The 13,227-nt window shown below is 57.2% G+C and overlaps 6 protein-coding genes across 6 annotated transcripts; 4 read left to right on the top strand and 2 right to left on the bottom strand.

Annotated features, from left to right (window-relative positions):
• Positions 1–385: 385 nt before the first annotated feature.
• On the top strand, positions 386–4,071 carry IUM83_14262 (myosin-like protein; the record flags this gene model as incomplete). Its single annotated transcript, XM_067938990.1, has 3 exons — positions 386–605; positions 756–3,205; positions 3,271–4,071. 3 exons carry the CDS (start codon positions 386–388, stop codon positions 4,069–4,071), a joined length of 3,471 nt encoding a protein of 1,156 aa, XP_067791054.1.
• Positions 4,072–5,458: 1,387 nt separating this feature from the next.
• On the top strand, positions 5,459–6,634 carry IUM83_14261 (Myosin-like protein; the record flags this gene model as incomplete). Its single annotated transcript, XM_067938989.1, has 1 exon — positions 5,459–6,634. One exon carries the CDS (start codon positions 5,459–5,461, stop codon positions 6,632–6,634), a length of 1,176 nt encoding a protein of 391 aa, XP_067791055.1.
• Positions 6,635–6,840: 206 nt separating this feature from the next.
• IUM83_14260 (Peptidyl-prolyl cis-trans isomerase pin1) lies at positions 6,841–7,561 on the bottom strand (the record flags this gene model as incomplete). Its single annotated transcript, XM_067938988.1, has 6 exons — positions 6,841–6,919; positions 7,003–7,071; positions 7,145–7,217; positions 7,293–7,352; positions 7,427–7,480; positions 7,555–7,561. 6 exons carry the CDS (start codon positions 7,559–7,561, stop codon positions 6,841–6,843), a joined length of 342 nt encoding a protein of 113 aa, XP_067791056.1.
• Positions 7,562–7,741: 180 nt separating this feature from the next.
• On the top strand, positions 7,742–9,595 carry IUM83_14259 (Atypical/ABC1/ABC1-A protein kinase; the record flags this gene model as incomplete). The annotated part of the gene is made up of 2 exons (XM_067938987.1): positions 7,742–8,398; positions 8,687–9,595. 2 exons carry the CDS (start codon positions 7,742–7,744, stop codon positions 9,593–9,595), a joined length of 1,566 nt encoding a protein of 521 aa, XP_067791133.1.
• Positions 9,596–10,810: 1,215 nt separating this feature from the next.
• On the top strand, positions 10,811–12,067 carry IUM83_14258 (forminhomology 2 domaincontaining protein; the record flags this gene model as incomplete). Its single annotated transcript, XM_067938986.1, has 5 exons — positions 10,811–11,017; positions 11,092–11,195; positions 11,259–11,487; positions 11,561–11,857; positions 11,933–12,067. 5 exons carry the CDS (start codon positions 10,811–10,813, stop codon positions 12,065–12,067), a joined length of 972 nt encoding a protein of 323 aa, XP_067790961.1.
• A 360-nt stretch (positions 12,068–12,427) lies between these two features.
• IUM83_14257 (uncharacterized protein) lies at positions 12,428–12,889 on the bottom strand (the record flags this gene model as incomplete). The annotated part of the gene is made up of 1 exon (XM_067938985.1): positions 12,428–12,889. One exon carries the CDS (start codon positions 12,887–12,889, stop codon positions 12,428–12,430), a length of 462 nt encoding a protein of 153 aa, XP_067790962.1.
• Positions 12,890–13,227: the final 338 nt, after the last annotated feature.

The raw sequence follows: 13,227 nt of genomic DNA, 5'->3' as shown, positions 1-13,227 counted from the left end.
GCCATCGGCGCCGCCTGGGGCAAACCTCGCCGCTTGCCGTGTAGCAGTTGCATCGCCCTCACCATCGCGCGGTTGTCGATGGGAAGGCACCTCGACGCGACGCTGCGCTTGCCCCGACCCGTATGCCTCGGGCTGCTGTTTTTCCGGGCGGGCTACTGCAAATCAGTCGCAGCTGCTGATTGGCTGGGCGGGCGGTTACGGACGAGGGAGGAGGGAGAGACTCGCCTATCGAGTCAGCGCCACAAGGGAAACACCCGGAGCGACTGCACGACCGCCGCGTCAGGCAGCAGCCAAGTCGAGGCACACGGAGACTCGCCCGCGCCCAGGCACCAAGCCGCCGAGGTTAACACCACCTAACCGCTCGCCCCCCAACCGAGCCAGCAACATGGCGGAGGACGCTGCTGCCGCCGGCGGCATGCTGGACAACGGCGCCATGGTCTGGGTGCCGCACGACGAGCAGGTGTGGAAGAAGGCCGTGGTCGTGCGCCGCATGGAGGACGGCGTGAGCGCCGAGGTGCGCCTGCAGCCCAGCGAGGACGGCGAGTGGGACAAGGACGACGGCCTGCAGAAGGTCGTCAACATCCGCGACATCGCGCGGCTCGCTGGTGCGTCCGATAGCTTTTCCTCCCCTTACAAACTTCTCCCCCCTACAACTTTAACCCAGTGCTAAACGCCCCCGGTTAGCACTGGCTTTAAGTTGGTTAGCACTTGTCTTAAAATTCCTGACCTGATATCTCGTGCATATAATCATGCAGGCGAGGTCTCGGACGAAGCCATGCCCATCTGCAACGTGTTCGAGGCCGACGGCGCCAACGACATGTGCACGCTCAACCACCTGCACGAGCCCGCCGTGCTCAAGAACCTGGAGCTGCGCTTCGCCAAGAAGATGCCCTACACGTACACGGGCGCCATCTGCATTGCCGTGAACCCGTACCAGTGGCTGGACCTGTACGGCCGCGAGCTGTACCTGCAGTACCTGGAGCAGCCCCGCGACTCGCTGCCGCCGCACCCGTTCGCGCTGTCGGCCACCGCCTACATGGACATGAAGCGCACGCAAGTGGACCAGAGCATCCTGGTGAGCGGAGAGTCGGGCGCCGGCAAGACGGAGACGGTCAAGATCATGATGAACCACCTGGCCTCCATCTCCGGAGGCGGCAACCACGGCACGAAGGTCATCGACCAGGTGCTCAAGTCCAACCCGCTGCTCGAGTCCTTCGGCAATGCCAAGACCAAGCGCAACGACAACTCGAGTCGCTTCGGCAAGTTCGCCCAGCTGCAGTTCGACAACCTCGGCTCGCTCGTGGGCTGTCTGTGCGAGACGTACCTGCTCGAGAAGAGCCGCGTGGTGGGGCAGACCGAGGGCGAGCGCAACTACCACGTGTTCCACCAGATCTTCTGCCTGCCGGAGGAGCGCAAGGCCGAGCTCAAGCTGAGCGGCGACGCCACCAACTACAAGTACGTGGCGGAGGGTGCCGAGACCGAGCTCACAGGTATCGACGACGTGCAGTGTCTGAAGGAGACCCAGGACGCTCTGGATACCATCGGCATCTCCACGGACGAGCAGAACGCCATTTTCGAGATTGTGGCGGCCATTCTGAACCTGGGCGAGGTGGAGTTTGAGCAGAACGGAAACGACAGTGAAAAGTGCCACGTGAGCAACGAGGACATCGTGGACAACGTCGGCGCTTTGCTGCGCACTGAGAGCGCTGCCCTGCACTCGACGCTGCTGGAGCGCTCGATCACGGCCGGTTCCGAGTCGTACACGATCCCGCTGAACGCCGAGCAGGCCTCGGACCTGCGCGACGCTTTGGCGAAGGGCATGTACACCCAGCTATTCGACTGGCTGGTGCACCGTATTAACAAGGCTATCTGCTCCACGAAGAACGTCAAGACGCACATCGGCTTGCTGGATATCTTCGGTTTCGAGAGCTTCGACCAGAACGGCTTCGAGCAGCTGTGCATCAACTACGCTAACGAGAAGCTGCAGCAGAAGTTTAACAGCGATGTCTTCAAGGACGTGCAGCAGGAGTACGTAGACGAAGGCATCCCTCTTACGCTCGTGACTTTCGAGGACAACCAGCCGATTCTGGATCTGATTGAAGGCCGCATGGGCATCGTCAGCATGCTGAACGAGGAAGTCTTGCGCCCTCAGGCCACAGACAACACGTTCGTCAGCAAGGTGCTGGACGCTTGCAGCGACCACCCGAGCATCGAGAAGAACAGGATTAATCCGCTGGAGTTCACCATCCACCACTACGCCGGTGACGTGACGTACAACGGCACGGGATTTTTGGAAAAAAACAAGGACACGTTGCCTACCGACATGGTGCAGCTGCTGTCTGGCAGCCAGAACGGTGTGATCTCGGGCATTTTCACCCCCACGCAGAAAAACAAGCGCAATAGCCGCGGCAAGAACGGCAAGGAGGGCCGCCAAAAGGGTTTTCTTGTGGGTAACACTATTGCGGGCGCTTTCCGCAAGCAACTGTCGGAGCTGATGGAGACCATCAACAAGACTTCGTCACAGTACGTTCGTTGTATCAAGCCGAACGCCAACAAGAGCGCTGTGGAGTTCAACCGCGTCATGATTGTGGAGCAGCTTCGATGCGCCGGTGTGATTGCTGCCATTCGCATCAGTCGTGCTGCCTTCCCCAACCGTCTGCCACTCGTGGAGTTCCAGCAACGTTTCCAGATCATCTGCCCATCGGCTCTCCGCGATGCAGAGCCTTCGGAAATGGTTGCTGGTCTGCTGAAGGAGTTGATCCCCGACATGGCTACCACCATGCAGAACACGAAGTTCGCTGTGGGTAAGTCGAAGGTGTACTTCAGTTCGGGTCTTCTGCAGAGACTCGAGGATCGCCGTAACGTGATTCTCAAGGACCACGCCATCCTCATTCAAAAGACGATGCACGGCTACGTGCACCGCAAGCGCTTCCTGCGCCAGCGCTCGGCCGTGGTGAAGATTCAGGCAGTCACTCGCGGCGGGCTTCAGGCGAACCGTTACCGGAAACTGCGTGCTGGCATGATCAAGCTGCAGGCTCTGGAGCGTGGTCGCAAGCAGCGTTTCCTGTATTCTTTGCTCCTCGAACGTGTCAGGAAGGAGCGTGAGCGCGAGCAGGAGCGTCTTCGCAAGATTGCTCAGGAGGAAGCGGCTGAACGTCTGCGCCAGAAGGCGATGGAGGAGCGTGAACACAGCGACCCCCAGCCGGTAAGCATGGATAGTGTTGCGACTTGTATTGTGGCAAATTTACTAAGGGTATGCTTGTGTGACAGGAGCCTGTGGAAGATGATTGGAGTGACGAGAGCGACAAGGAGGACGAGATTGAGGAGAGCCCGTCTGGCCCCGTGTCTCCGCGCACCCTGCGTGCCCTGACCGAGGCAGCGTCCAAGGTTGCCGAGGCCGAGTCGGCTGCCCGCGATGCCAAGTCGGCTGCAGAGGCTGCCCTGGAGCTGAACCGCGAGCTTGTTGCTCAGAACGACCGCCTGCGCTCGACTCTGTCGTCTAATGTGGCTGAGTACGCCGACGCCGAACTGCTGCGTGAGAACGAGCGTCTGAAGCAGCAGGTTCTGCAGCTGCAGACGAAGCTGGTGCGCTCTCAGGAGGTCTCCCTGATTTCCGCCAAGGTGGTGGACAGCCGGATCACATACCGCGAAGGCCGGCAATTCGTTGAGTACAAGCTGCAGATCGAGACCAACACGCGCGGCACGCTGTACGTGTGGCACCGTTACAGCACGTTCCGTAACCTGGCTGCTACTCTGCAGACCAAGAACGGATACAAGCGCAAGGAGATCCCGGAACTGCCTAACAAACAGCTTTTCGGCAACTTCTCTGAGAAGATCATCCAGGACCGCGTGGCTAAGCTGAACCAGTTCTTGGAGGCTGCCACCAACGCCGAGTATCTCCAGTGGGGTATCCGTGTGGACCAGGACACGTGCGTGTACAAGCGCCGTGTGAAGAACGCCTCGCGCGAGAGTATTTCTACTGCCAGCATGCACTCGTCGTCGCCGCGTTCATCATCACGCCTGTCGATGAAGTCGTTCAGCTTCCGTCGCGGCAGTACGGCTGGAAATTAGACTGCTTAAAGGTGTAAGTGTATCGTGCAGAAGCGCGAGTGGACTAAAAAGAGCGCAGCAATTGTTCTGATGTCTGTGCGTGGCAGCATCAATCCCGACCAACGGACGGCCCGATTAGCGAGCGAGTCAAGGAACGGAGTGCAGTATCGCGTACAGCTCTCGCCCCGCGACGCGGCGAGAGAATTCAGAAGCTAAAGCGTTGAGGCTAACCAGTAGGAACAGCAAGAAAGGCACATTAGATGGAAGTTCTGCGTAATGCTTTTATTCGCTCCTTCGTGCAGTGTGCTTCATGCATTTGCTTGCTTGCTTGCTTTGGCTTGTATTGTCTAAGAACTGGTGATGAACTCGCACGCGAGCAGAGATATGCATTTTCCCATCGGAATCATATCGCGAGGCTGACGGGCGCCCTAGAAGAGCACGCACACGATGAAAGGCGCAGTCATTTTCCTGGAGCTGCGCAAGTGCTTGCCCTCAGTTCCAGCCCTCTCTGTTACCACACATCAAAACCGTCGACGGCTTTAAGTGCTAGCGAACTCATGTCGACGCCGGACTCCCTGCGGCCGGAGCTTTGCATTCAGCCGTTCTCGATCGTCCACGGCGGGCTCTGTCTTCCATGGCACTTTCGTCAGCAGTTGACAGCTCAGCGCGTGACTCAACATTGTGTTGACCTCGTTCGATCTCCTTGCGATCTCCGCGCGCATCTAAGCGTCGCATCCAGCGAAAGTGTAGTTGTTGTGCGTCAAGTCGAGAAGAGCCGTGCAACTTCATGCCGACTTAGGAATTGGACGTCGCCCCGCCAAATCCCGGAAGGAGCTGACTTGTGAGGGGGGAGGGGGTCAGAATGGATCATCGCACGAACGCCTTGGTGGCTCAGCCCACCGTTTCCGGCGCTACGTGGCCCCGTCGCGGACGGTTTCTTTGGCGTGCGTCGCACTTGGTGTACAGTCTCCGACGGGATCGCACAGGTTCAGAGAGCTCTGGACAGCGCCTACTGGATGGTAGTGACGCTTGGGCGCTCGCCGAGGCTGATGCTCGCCTACGTCGATAGCTTACTGCGATGCACATTCGGAGTGATGGTCAGTTAGTTGAAGTTCTCTTCAAGTTCAACTGAAGCCACTTCAACTAACTGACCATCACTCCGGAGCAAGTGTTATAACGCTTGACAGCCGTCGGTGAAGGCCTCACCTCTCACTTACCAGCGCAAGTGGTTTCAGTCGGAATTTTCCCGCACGAGACGCCGCTCGGAGCTCCATGAGATGCGGTTCAGTCGCTTTTTTGCCAGGTAGCGCACAAGTTGCAGACGGCGACGATCTCGAGACGCTACGAGGTCATGAAGAAACAAGCACGTGCTAGCCACCTTGGGGGACGAAGCTGTAATGATCATCGGATGCCTCCCCCGTCGCCTCCTCGGGCGAATCCTGCAGCGAACTGCGTGCCTCAAGTGGCCGAGGCGGTACTGGAGCTGAACCGGGAGCTGGTGGCTCAAAACATTTGGCTCCGAGAGCAACTGACCGCCGACTTGGCCAAGAGCGAAAGCATCGAGAGCAAGAAGGCAGCCCTAGACGAACAGTTGAGAATCGAGAACGAACACCTGCGGCAACAGGTGTTGGAGCTGGAGAACAAACTGGAGAAGAAGAAGGAGATCGCTCTGCTGTCGGCAAAAATCATCGAGAGTCGCATCGCCTACCGTGACAACCAGCAGTTTGTCGAGTACAAAATGCAGCTCGAGACTGACAACCGTGGCACATTGTTCGTGTGGCACCGCTACAGCACATTCAGGAAGTTAGCTGAAACGCTGCAAACTCAGCAAGGCCACCCACGAAAGAGCGTGCCCGAGTTGCCCAGCAAGCAGATATTCGGCAACTTCTCAGAGAAGATCATTCAAGAGCGAATCATCAAGCTGAACCAGTTCCTGGAAGCGGCGGCCAATGCTCACCACCTTCAATGGGGCATCCGTGTAGACGATGACACGTGTGTCTACAAGCGTCGCAATAAATCGCGAAGTCTCCCGATGCTAGCTTTGCGAACGAAAGCGTGGAGTATTCCCACCAGGAACTGTAACGCGCTGGACTACGCAGACGTTGTATCAGTGCGAGTCGTGGGCAGTCAAATTCGGCAGCAAAGGTACACCGAGTTCCAGCTTCAGATAAGGACACACGTTCACAACACTCTGCTCGTGTGGTTCAGCTACAAGGCTTTGTATGAATGGGCGGAAACCACTCAACGAGAGAACCCGGGCGTCAAAATCCCAACACTTCCCAAAGAGGAGCCATTCGGCAGCTTCTCGAAACATATCCAGCAGGAGACAGCGAAATTGCATGCCTTTTTCAAGAAAATCATCAAGGACAGCAGTCTCCAATGGATTGTTCGAATTGACGACGACACTTTCGATTGCAAGCTCCAAGTGAAGGATGCTTCGCCGGCATACGAGCAGGATCTGCAGTCCTCCGCCAGTCCTCTGGCATCCGTCTCCAAGCTGTTCCCGCTGAAGTCCATTGTGCAGCGGCAACGTAGACGTAGTGACGTGATGCTCTACGAGCGCAAGATGGCCCAAGCAAGCTGAAGGTGTCGTCGTGGGACCGCATACATGTATCTGGCCCATTTATCACAGTACAGTATTGAGAATCATCACCAACGGAGTTTCATCCCGTGAATCGATTTAACCACTTCGTGTTTGAAAAGCTGTTATACTGCAGAGCCCTACTTGCACCACCGCCGTCAAAGACGTCTTCACACTTGATGCAGGTGGGCCACAACATGTAGTCCCATTTACGCCGTGCGCAGGATGATGTGCACACCGCTGTCCGTGTCCACGACGTCGCTCAGCTCGCCCACGTTCAGCGCAAACCTTTGCAGTCACAGCCAGACCAAGAACACATCGTCAGATCCCCACGAGCAATTGCCACCCCAGACCAGGTGGGAGCCACTCACGTGGCGTCCTCGAAGGGCTTCTGCATCATGCCGCGGCCGAACGGTCCCAGGTCGCCGCCGCGAGTGCCGCTGTGTACAACAACAATACACCATGAGTCCCTCAAACTACCGTCAGTCTAAGATAGTTGCACAGGGGTCGGACCTGTTGCAGTCGCTGTACTGCACCGCCAGGTCCTCGAACTTGGCCTGGCCCGACACGATCTGCGCGCGCAGCTCTGCGCGTCACAACAGCGGAATCAGTCAGCTCTTCCTCCTCTCTACAGTTCTCAACCAGGTGCAGTCCGCCGTACGGAGCAGCTGGGCGATGGCCTCCTCCTTGGAGCGCGTGATGTTGTTCGACAGGCGCGACGCTGCACACGACAGGCACAAAGGTCAGCAGGCCACTCCTCGCCCCAGTAGAACTTATCTGACGCCCTGTGCGTACCAGGGCGACGCGAGCCGCTGTGCTTGATCAGCAGGTGAGACGCTCGGACTTGCTCTACGTCGTCGCAACACACAAACGCAGCGTTAGATCCACGGCCAGCCGAGCCTCGAGCGCCTCAGCAGACGCACCGGCCATCGTCGTTGCTGCTTGCTGCTGCTTGTTGTTGTGTTGAAGCTCGATGGGGGGGATGATCCAGTCGCACTTAGTCGAGTACCGTTGACTTTCGTGTGGCGCACACCACACCCGTTACTCGCTATTTGACACGCGCAGAGACCAACACTCCAAGCAGCACTCGATCCGCAGCCGCACACGACGATGTGGACGCAGGACTTCGCGCGCGTGCTGCAGGGCGCCGGCAAGGTGGCGGAGCAGCTGGCGCGCGCCCAGGGCCCCGAGGTGGCGGCCAAGAGCGCGCAGCTGTCCAAGCACGCGTCGGAGCTGGCGCGCCTCGTGCCCTACTTCCTCAACGGCGACGGCGCCGCGCCGTCGCAGCCCGAGCAGAAGACGCAGGAGGCGGCTCCAGTGCTGAAGCAGCAGGTGCAGACGCCCGCGCCGCGGGAGCCCAAGATCAAGGCGCAAGCGGAGAAGATCCATGCCCCCGAGCCCCTGCTGAAGACCCCCGAGCCCGTGCTGAAGACCCCCGAGCCCGTGCAGAAGACCGTCACTCCGCCTGCGCTGGACGAGGAGCCGCCGCGCCGCGTGTGGGAGGAGAAGCACGTGCCGTCGTCGCCGCTGTCCCGCATCCTGGGCTTCGGAGGCCTCGCGGCCAGGCTGGCGGTGGGCACGGCGGCCGAGATCGTCCGCAGCGGCGGCAAGAACGGGACGTACAACGCGCTCGTGTCGGACTCGAACGCGGAGAAGCTGGCGGAGACGCTGTGCACCATGAGAGGCGCGGCGCTCAAGCTCGGGCAGATGCTGAGCATCCAGGACGAGGCCATGATCCCGTCCAAGCTCGCGGTCGCGCTCGATCGCGTCCGTGAAAAGTGAGTTGTGTCGGTGATTTGGGTGGTTGTTGAGTCCGTGATTTATTGGATGTGTTTTGTTGCTAGTGCTCACGTGATGCCGAAGGACCAGCTGCACCACCAGCTCGAGACGGAACTTGGAGAGGACTGGCGCAGCAAATTCCAGGAGTTCGACGACGTCCCTATCGCCGCTGCGTCCATCGGGCAGGTACCCGCTTGCGTGGTCGTGATGCTTTTGCTTGGCGAACGACGTCGTGATTTCGTGTTGCTTTGGGTTGTTTGGCTGAATGTTGTGTAGGTGCACCGCGCTACACTGTTGAACGGTGAGCGCGTGGCGATCAAGATCCAGTACCCTGGTGTGGCCGAGTCTATTGGTAGCGACCTGTCGAATTTGAAGAGATTGGTGACGTACACCAACATTCTGCCGCGCGGACTGTACATTGATGAGATCATCCGTGTGGGCAAGGAGGAGCTCACGGCCGAGTGTGACTACCTTACCGAGGCTGAGAACCAAGAGCGATTTAGGGAGCTAATCGAGCAGAGCGGAATGGGCGAGAAGTACGTCGTGCCACGAGTGTACCGTGAGCTATCTACTTCGCGCATTCTGACGACGCAGCTGATCTCCGGAGTTGCGGTCGACAAGGCCGTACACCTTTCGCAAGACGTGCGCAACAGCATTGCTCGTCGCATTCTCGAGCTCACAATCCACGAGCTGTTCAACTGGCGCTTCATGCAAACAGACCCGAACTGGAGCAATTTCATGTATAACGCGTCGACGGATACGATTGGACTTGTAGACTTCGGCGCCGCTCGCGAGTATCCAAAGTCGTTCGTCGATGACTACTTCAACATCGTGTGGTCTGCCGCAAATGAAGATGAGAAGACGCTGGTAGACTATTCGATCAAGATGCACTTCCTCACGGGCGACGAGTCTCCTGCAATGATGCGCGCCCACGTTGCCGCAGGAATGGTTGTTGGCGAACCTTTCCGGTCGCATGAACCGTTTGATTTCCAGAAGAGCAAGCTCACGACTCGACTCGGCCAGCACACTGAAGTCTTCATGCACGGCCGTTTGACACCTCCGCCGCAAGAGGTGTATTCTCTCCACCGTAAACTTGCAGGGGCATTCCTGATGTGCATCAAGCTTCGCGCTGTTGTACCGTGTCGGGATGTGCTTGAAAACGTGCAGCGTCAGTATTACTCCTAGATTGAGGGACTGCAATGAGCGCTAGATACGACCAAAGCTCTGCAAGGAAGTCCAGATTATCAGGCTGCACAGTCGAAGGCAAAGAGTGCAAGGAAGTGCGTACTCAAGCCACATAACCCCCAAAAATTTGACTATGCTTTTTAGACCATGACAATCGGAAATGATTTCTATGAAGCTCATAATATGAGTATATTATACTACACAGCCGCTTCAGGCAAGTCAAGCTAGAGCTCTACAAGGCGGTGGAGATCAAGAGCTGAAGGATCAAGAAAGGCTGCACTGAAAGGTAGGCCCACGGCTGGTTCCCGCTTTCGCTGTCAATTTCGAGAAAGGCAGTGGCGTTGGTTCTCTACGTTTTTGTGCAGCTCACCGCTGCGCAAATGCCCTCATTCTTCAGTTCACCGGCTTCGCAAAAGATCGATAGCTACCCGAACTGAGGCATCATGTTCCTCGCAGAGTTACGTGCCCAAGAAGCCGAGCGACAGTCATACCGAGATAGTATTCGCAGATGGATCGGGGTACGTGTCTGATTCCCGTTCTCGATTTCTTATACTAAATGATCCATGTTATTACTTGCGACGTAAGAAAGGATGACTCCAGAGATGCGAGTGAGGAGGATGTGGAGCACGAGGTACAGACCTGCTCAGATAACACTCCAGGCTGAAGTGTCTAATGTATTTGAGTTCCCAGAATGATGCATCACAAGCAAATCGCACCGACGGTGACAGTCCGACACCATCGCTGGACGAAAAAGCCCCTGCGCAGGAAGACCCATTTGAGCGCTTCAAGAAAATGCTCAAATTCGGTATCCCTCGTGTGGCTGTGGAGGACAGAATGCGAAAGGATGGCATTAACCCGGCTGGTCTCAACGGTCCTGTACCTAAAGGACAAGTCTACATGAAATCCACTCCAAAGCCAGCACCATCAGCTCCACGGACGCCGCATATATCGCGGAAGAGATGGCATTGGGCACAAGTTCCAGACGAGAAACGAGCCCCACTTCTTCTTCTAGAAGTGTCAGCTTGGACTCAGCGCACTGAAAAGGGAGCTACGCGGCGGATCTCGGACGCGATAAAGTCAGATCTTCTTATGCATTATACCAGCATGGTCAACCTCGGCTCCAGTAACGCTGCTTGTGTCTCAGCTGGTCGGCATGCAAATCTGACTTCGGCGGCCCAGAAACGCTCTCGAACGGTGACACGAGGATGTGTGCGAATGATGAAGGGCCGAAAAGGCCTGACTTTCGAGCTGGCCGTGCGGCGCATCAAGACACCATTCGCGAAAGTGGCCGAAGACCTGAACGATCTGACTGCTGTCTACCTCAAGAACGCGGATCTTAAGACGATCCTTGCAATGTGGCCAAGCATGACCGAGCAGCTCGTGCTAAATGAGTTGTTGGAGGAGAACGCTGGTCTGGGGATTGTAAGTGTTTAAAAGGCTGAACAACTAACGACTTGATTCTAATGATCCTGTTTGTATATTTGAATTCCGTGCAGAGCGAGCGATTCTTCGTAGCAATCCGTGCAGTTCCCATGGTGAAGGAAAAACTGGAGTGTCTCCTGTTCAAATTGGAGTTTGCTTCGCGCGCGCACGAACTGAAGTAGGTCTTGTTCACGAGCATGCTTTACTTGTAGTGATCTCACCACATATTGTTTGACTGAAGGCAAATGGCACAACTTGTGACGAGGGCTCTGAACCAGCTCCATTCGAGCAACAAATTCCTGAGAATGATGTGGGCGCTGCGGGACTTCGGCAATTTCGTCAACGGACAAGATGCAGAGACGATGTACTCTCGAAGCTTTTCGCTGGAGTCGCTGCTTTCGCTTACGACAACGAAATCGTTCATCGAGCCAACGAAAACGCTGTTTGATTCGTTTGTGGAGTTCATTGAGGTACGAGTCCTCAATGATCATGTTATCGGTGAATGTGGACGCGACGCAAGTTCTAATCGGTGCGTGCTTACAGCAAGATTACGGGGACACGACTGACGAAGACAACTACCTCTTGGAGTTCTACGAGGAAATCAACCAGGTCCTATTGAGCTCGAGAGTGTCTGTGAGCGCTATGAAAGCCGAAATGAAGCAACTCCGCGAGGGTCACCGACTCGCAACATCGCTTGCTGAAGCGGCTTTATCGACAAGTGCTTCTCGAGAGGCAGCCGAGAGCGCAGCGCGGTCGCGGACAGCCTTTGCTCGGTTTGCCGATGAAGTTGACAGCGAGCTGGGCGCAGGGCAAGAACTCCTCGACAAGATGGAAATCAGCGTAAGTGCTTATCATTTCTTCCACCACAAGGTAGCCCGCCACCTCGGTACTAACGCGTATGTTCCTCTCTATCAGAAACAGCGGTTCAGATGCAAGTACGAGGAGAACCAGGATTCTCCGCTCGAGCAGAACTTCAGCACGATTGCTCGCTTCGTGTCCGAGTTCAAGGCCAGAGCCACCACAGTTCAGCGACCAGTGTCGCGCATGTAGCCGCACCTTTGGTCCTTAAAGTTGTATCGTTTTACCGTTGCCCAAGCGTTCTACAGCCAAACAATTGAGCTACTGCAACTACCTGAGTTGTGTAGGTTTTCCCTTTATCCGCTATGAAGGTCTACAACAACAGCTTCTGGACTGGCCCCTAGGCTCAAGAGCACTTCCCACAAATTGCAGCGCCGTTGACAAGAGCTGCACCTGGCGTCAGAAACGCAAGGCAAAACGTCGACTGAAACGGAGCGATATATTACGTGAGGTCGCTAGCCCCTAGTGTGGCAAATTACTGATACAGGGCGTCGAGGTGACTGACGGACGCCCATAAGTTAGGTTGTGGGTGGGCGTGGTTGCTGGGCGTGTCTAGAGCCCGATCATGGCGGCGTTCTTGCAGATGAAGAGCATGAAGCGGTTGCGGCACTCGCGGAGCTGGTCCTGCATATCCACGAGCGCGAAGTGGCTGTAGTGCACGCGGCACAGGTACTGCATCATGGCGAGCATCTGCTGGCACATCTCGCGGATCTGCGGCACGGTGAGCGGCTGCGGCGCGGCCAGGAGCTCGCCGACCTGCTCCAGCGTGGCGGCGAAGCTGCGCACGGGCGCGTCGTCGCAGCGCAGGTCTCGGCAGAGGTCGGCGGCCACAAAGAGCAGCAGCTCCAGCTCCTCGCGCAGCAGCGTGGCCTCCTCCATCACCATCTCGTACTCGAGCTCGGTCCAGGCGCCGCTGCAGCGCGCGCGCTTCTCCCTGCAGTCGTCGCCCAGCACGACCATCTTGCGCTTGCGGCTGGGCAGGCTCGGCGGCGGGCGCTTGTCCACGAGCAGCATGTTGGGGGCGTCGAAGCTCACGGGCTGGAACAGCGAGCGCTGGCTGACCGCTATGGTTGCTGATGGGGGTGGCTCGAGGCTGTGTGGGATCTAGTTATCTGCCAGGTGCGAGCAACTTTGGCTTGCACTCGGCCTGGCGCTTTGGTAAATGAGCTGCTGGTTTCGGCGCTGAGCGATCAAATTTTTGGCCGGGTGGCGACCGACTGTGTGTCGACGAAAAATTGGCGTCCGAAATGCGATTCTGGGTCGATAAAAGGGACGTGCTGGGATTAAAAGTTGGCTTGGTCTGGGTAAGGCGCCGGAACCACTTGGGCTCAGTATACGAGGTGGATCCCACT

This window comes from Phytophthora cinnamomi, assembly GCF_018691715.1.
Source record: "Phytophthora cinnamomi strain GKB4 chromosome Unknown Contig42, whole genome shotgun sequence".
NCBI classification, from domain to species: Eukaryota; Oomycota; class Peronosporomycetes; order Peronosporales; family Peronosporaceae; genus Phytophthora; species Phytophthora cinnamomi.
This window is presented reverse-complemented; position numbering and strand designations above follow the sequence as displayed.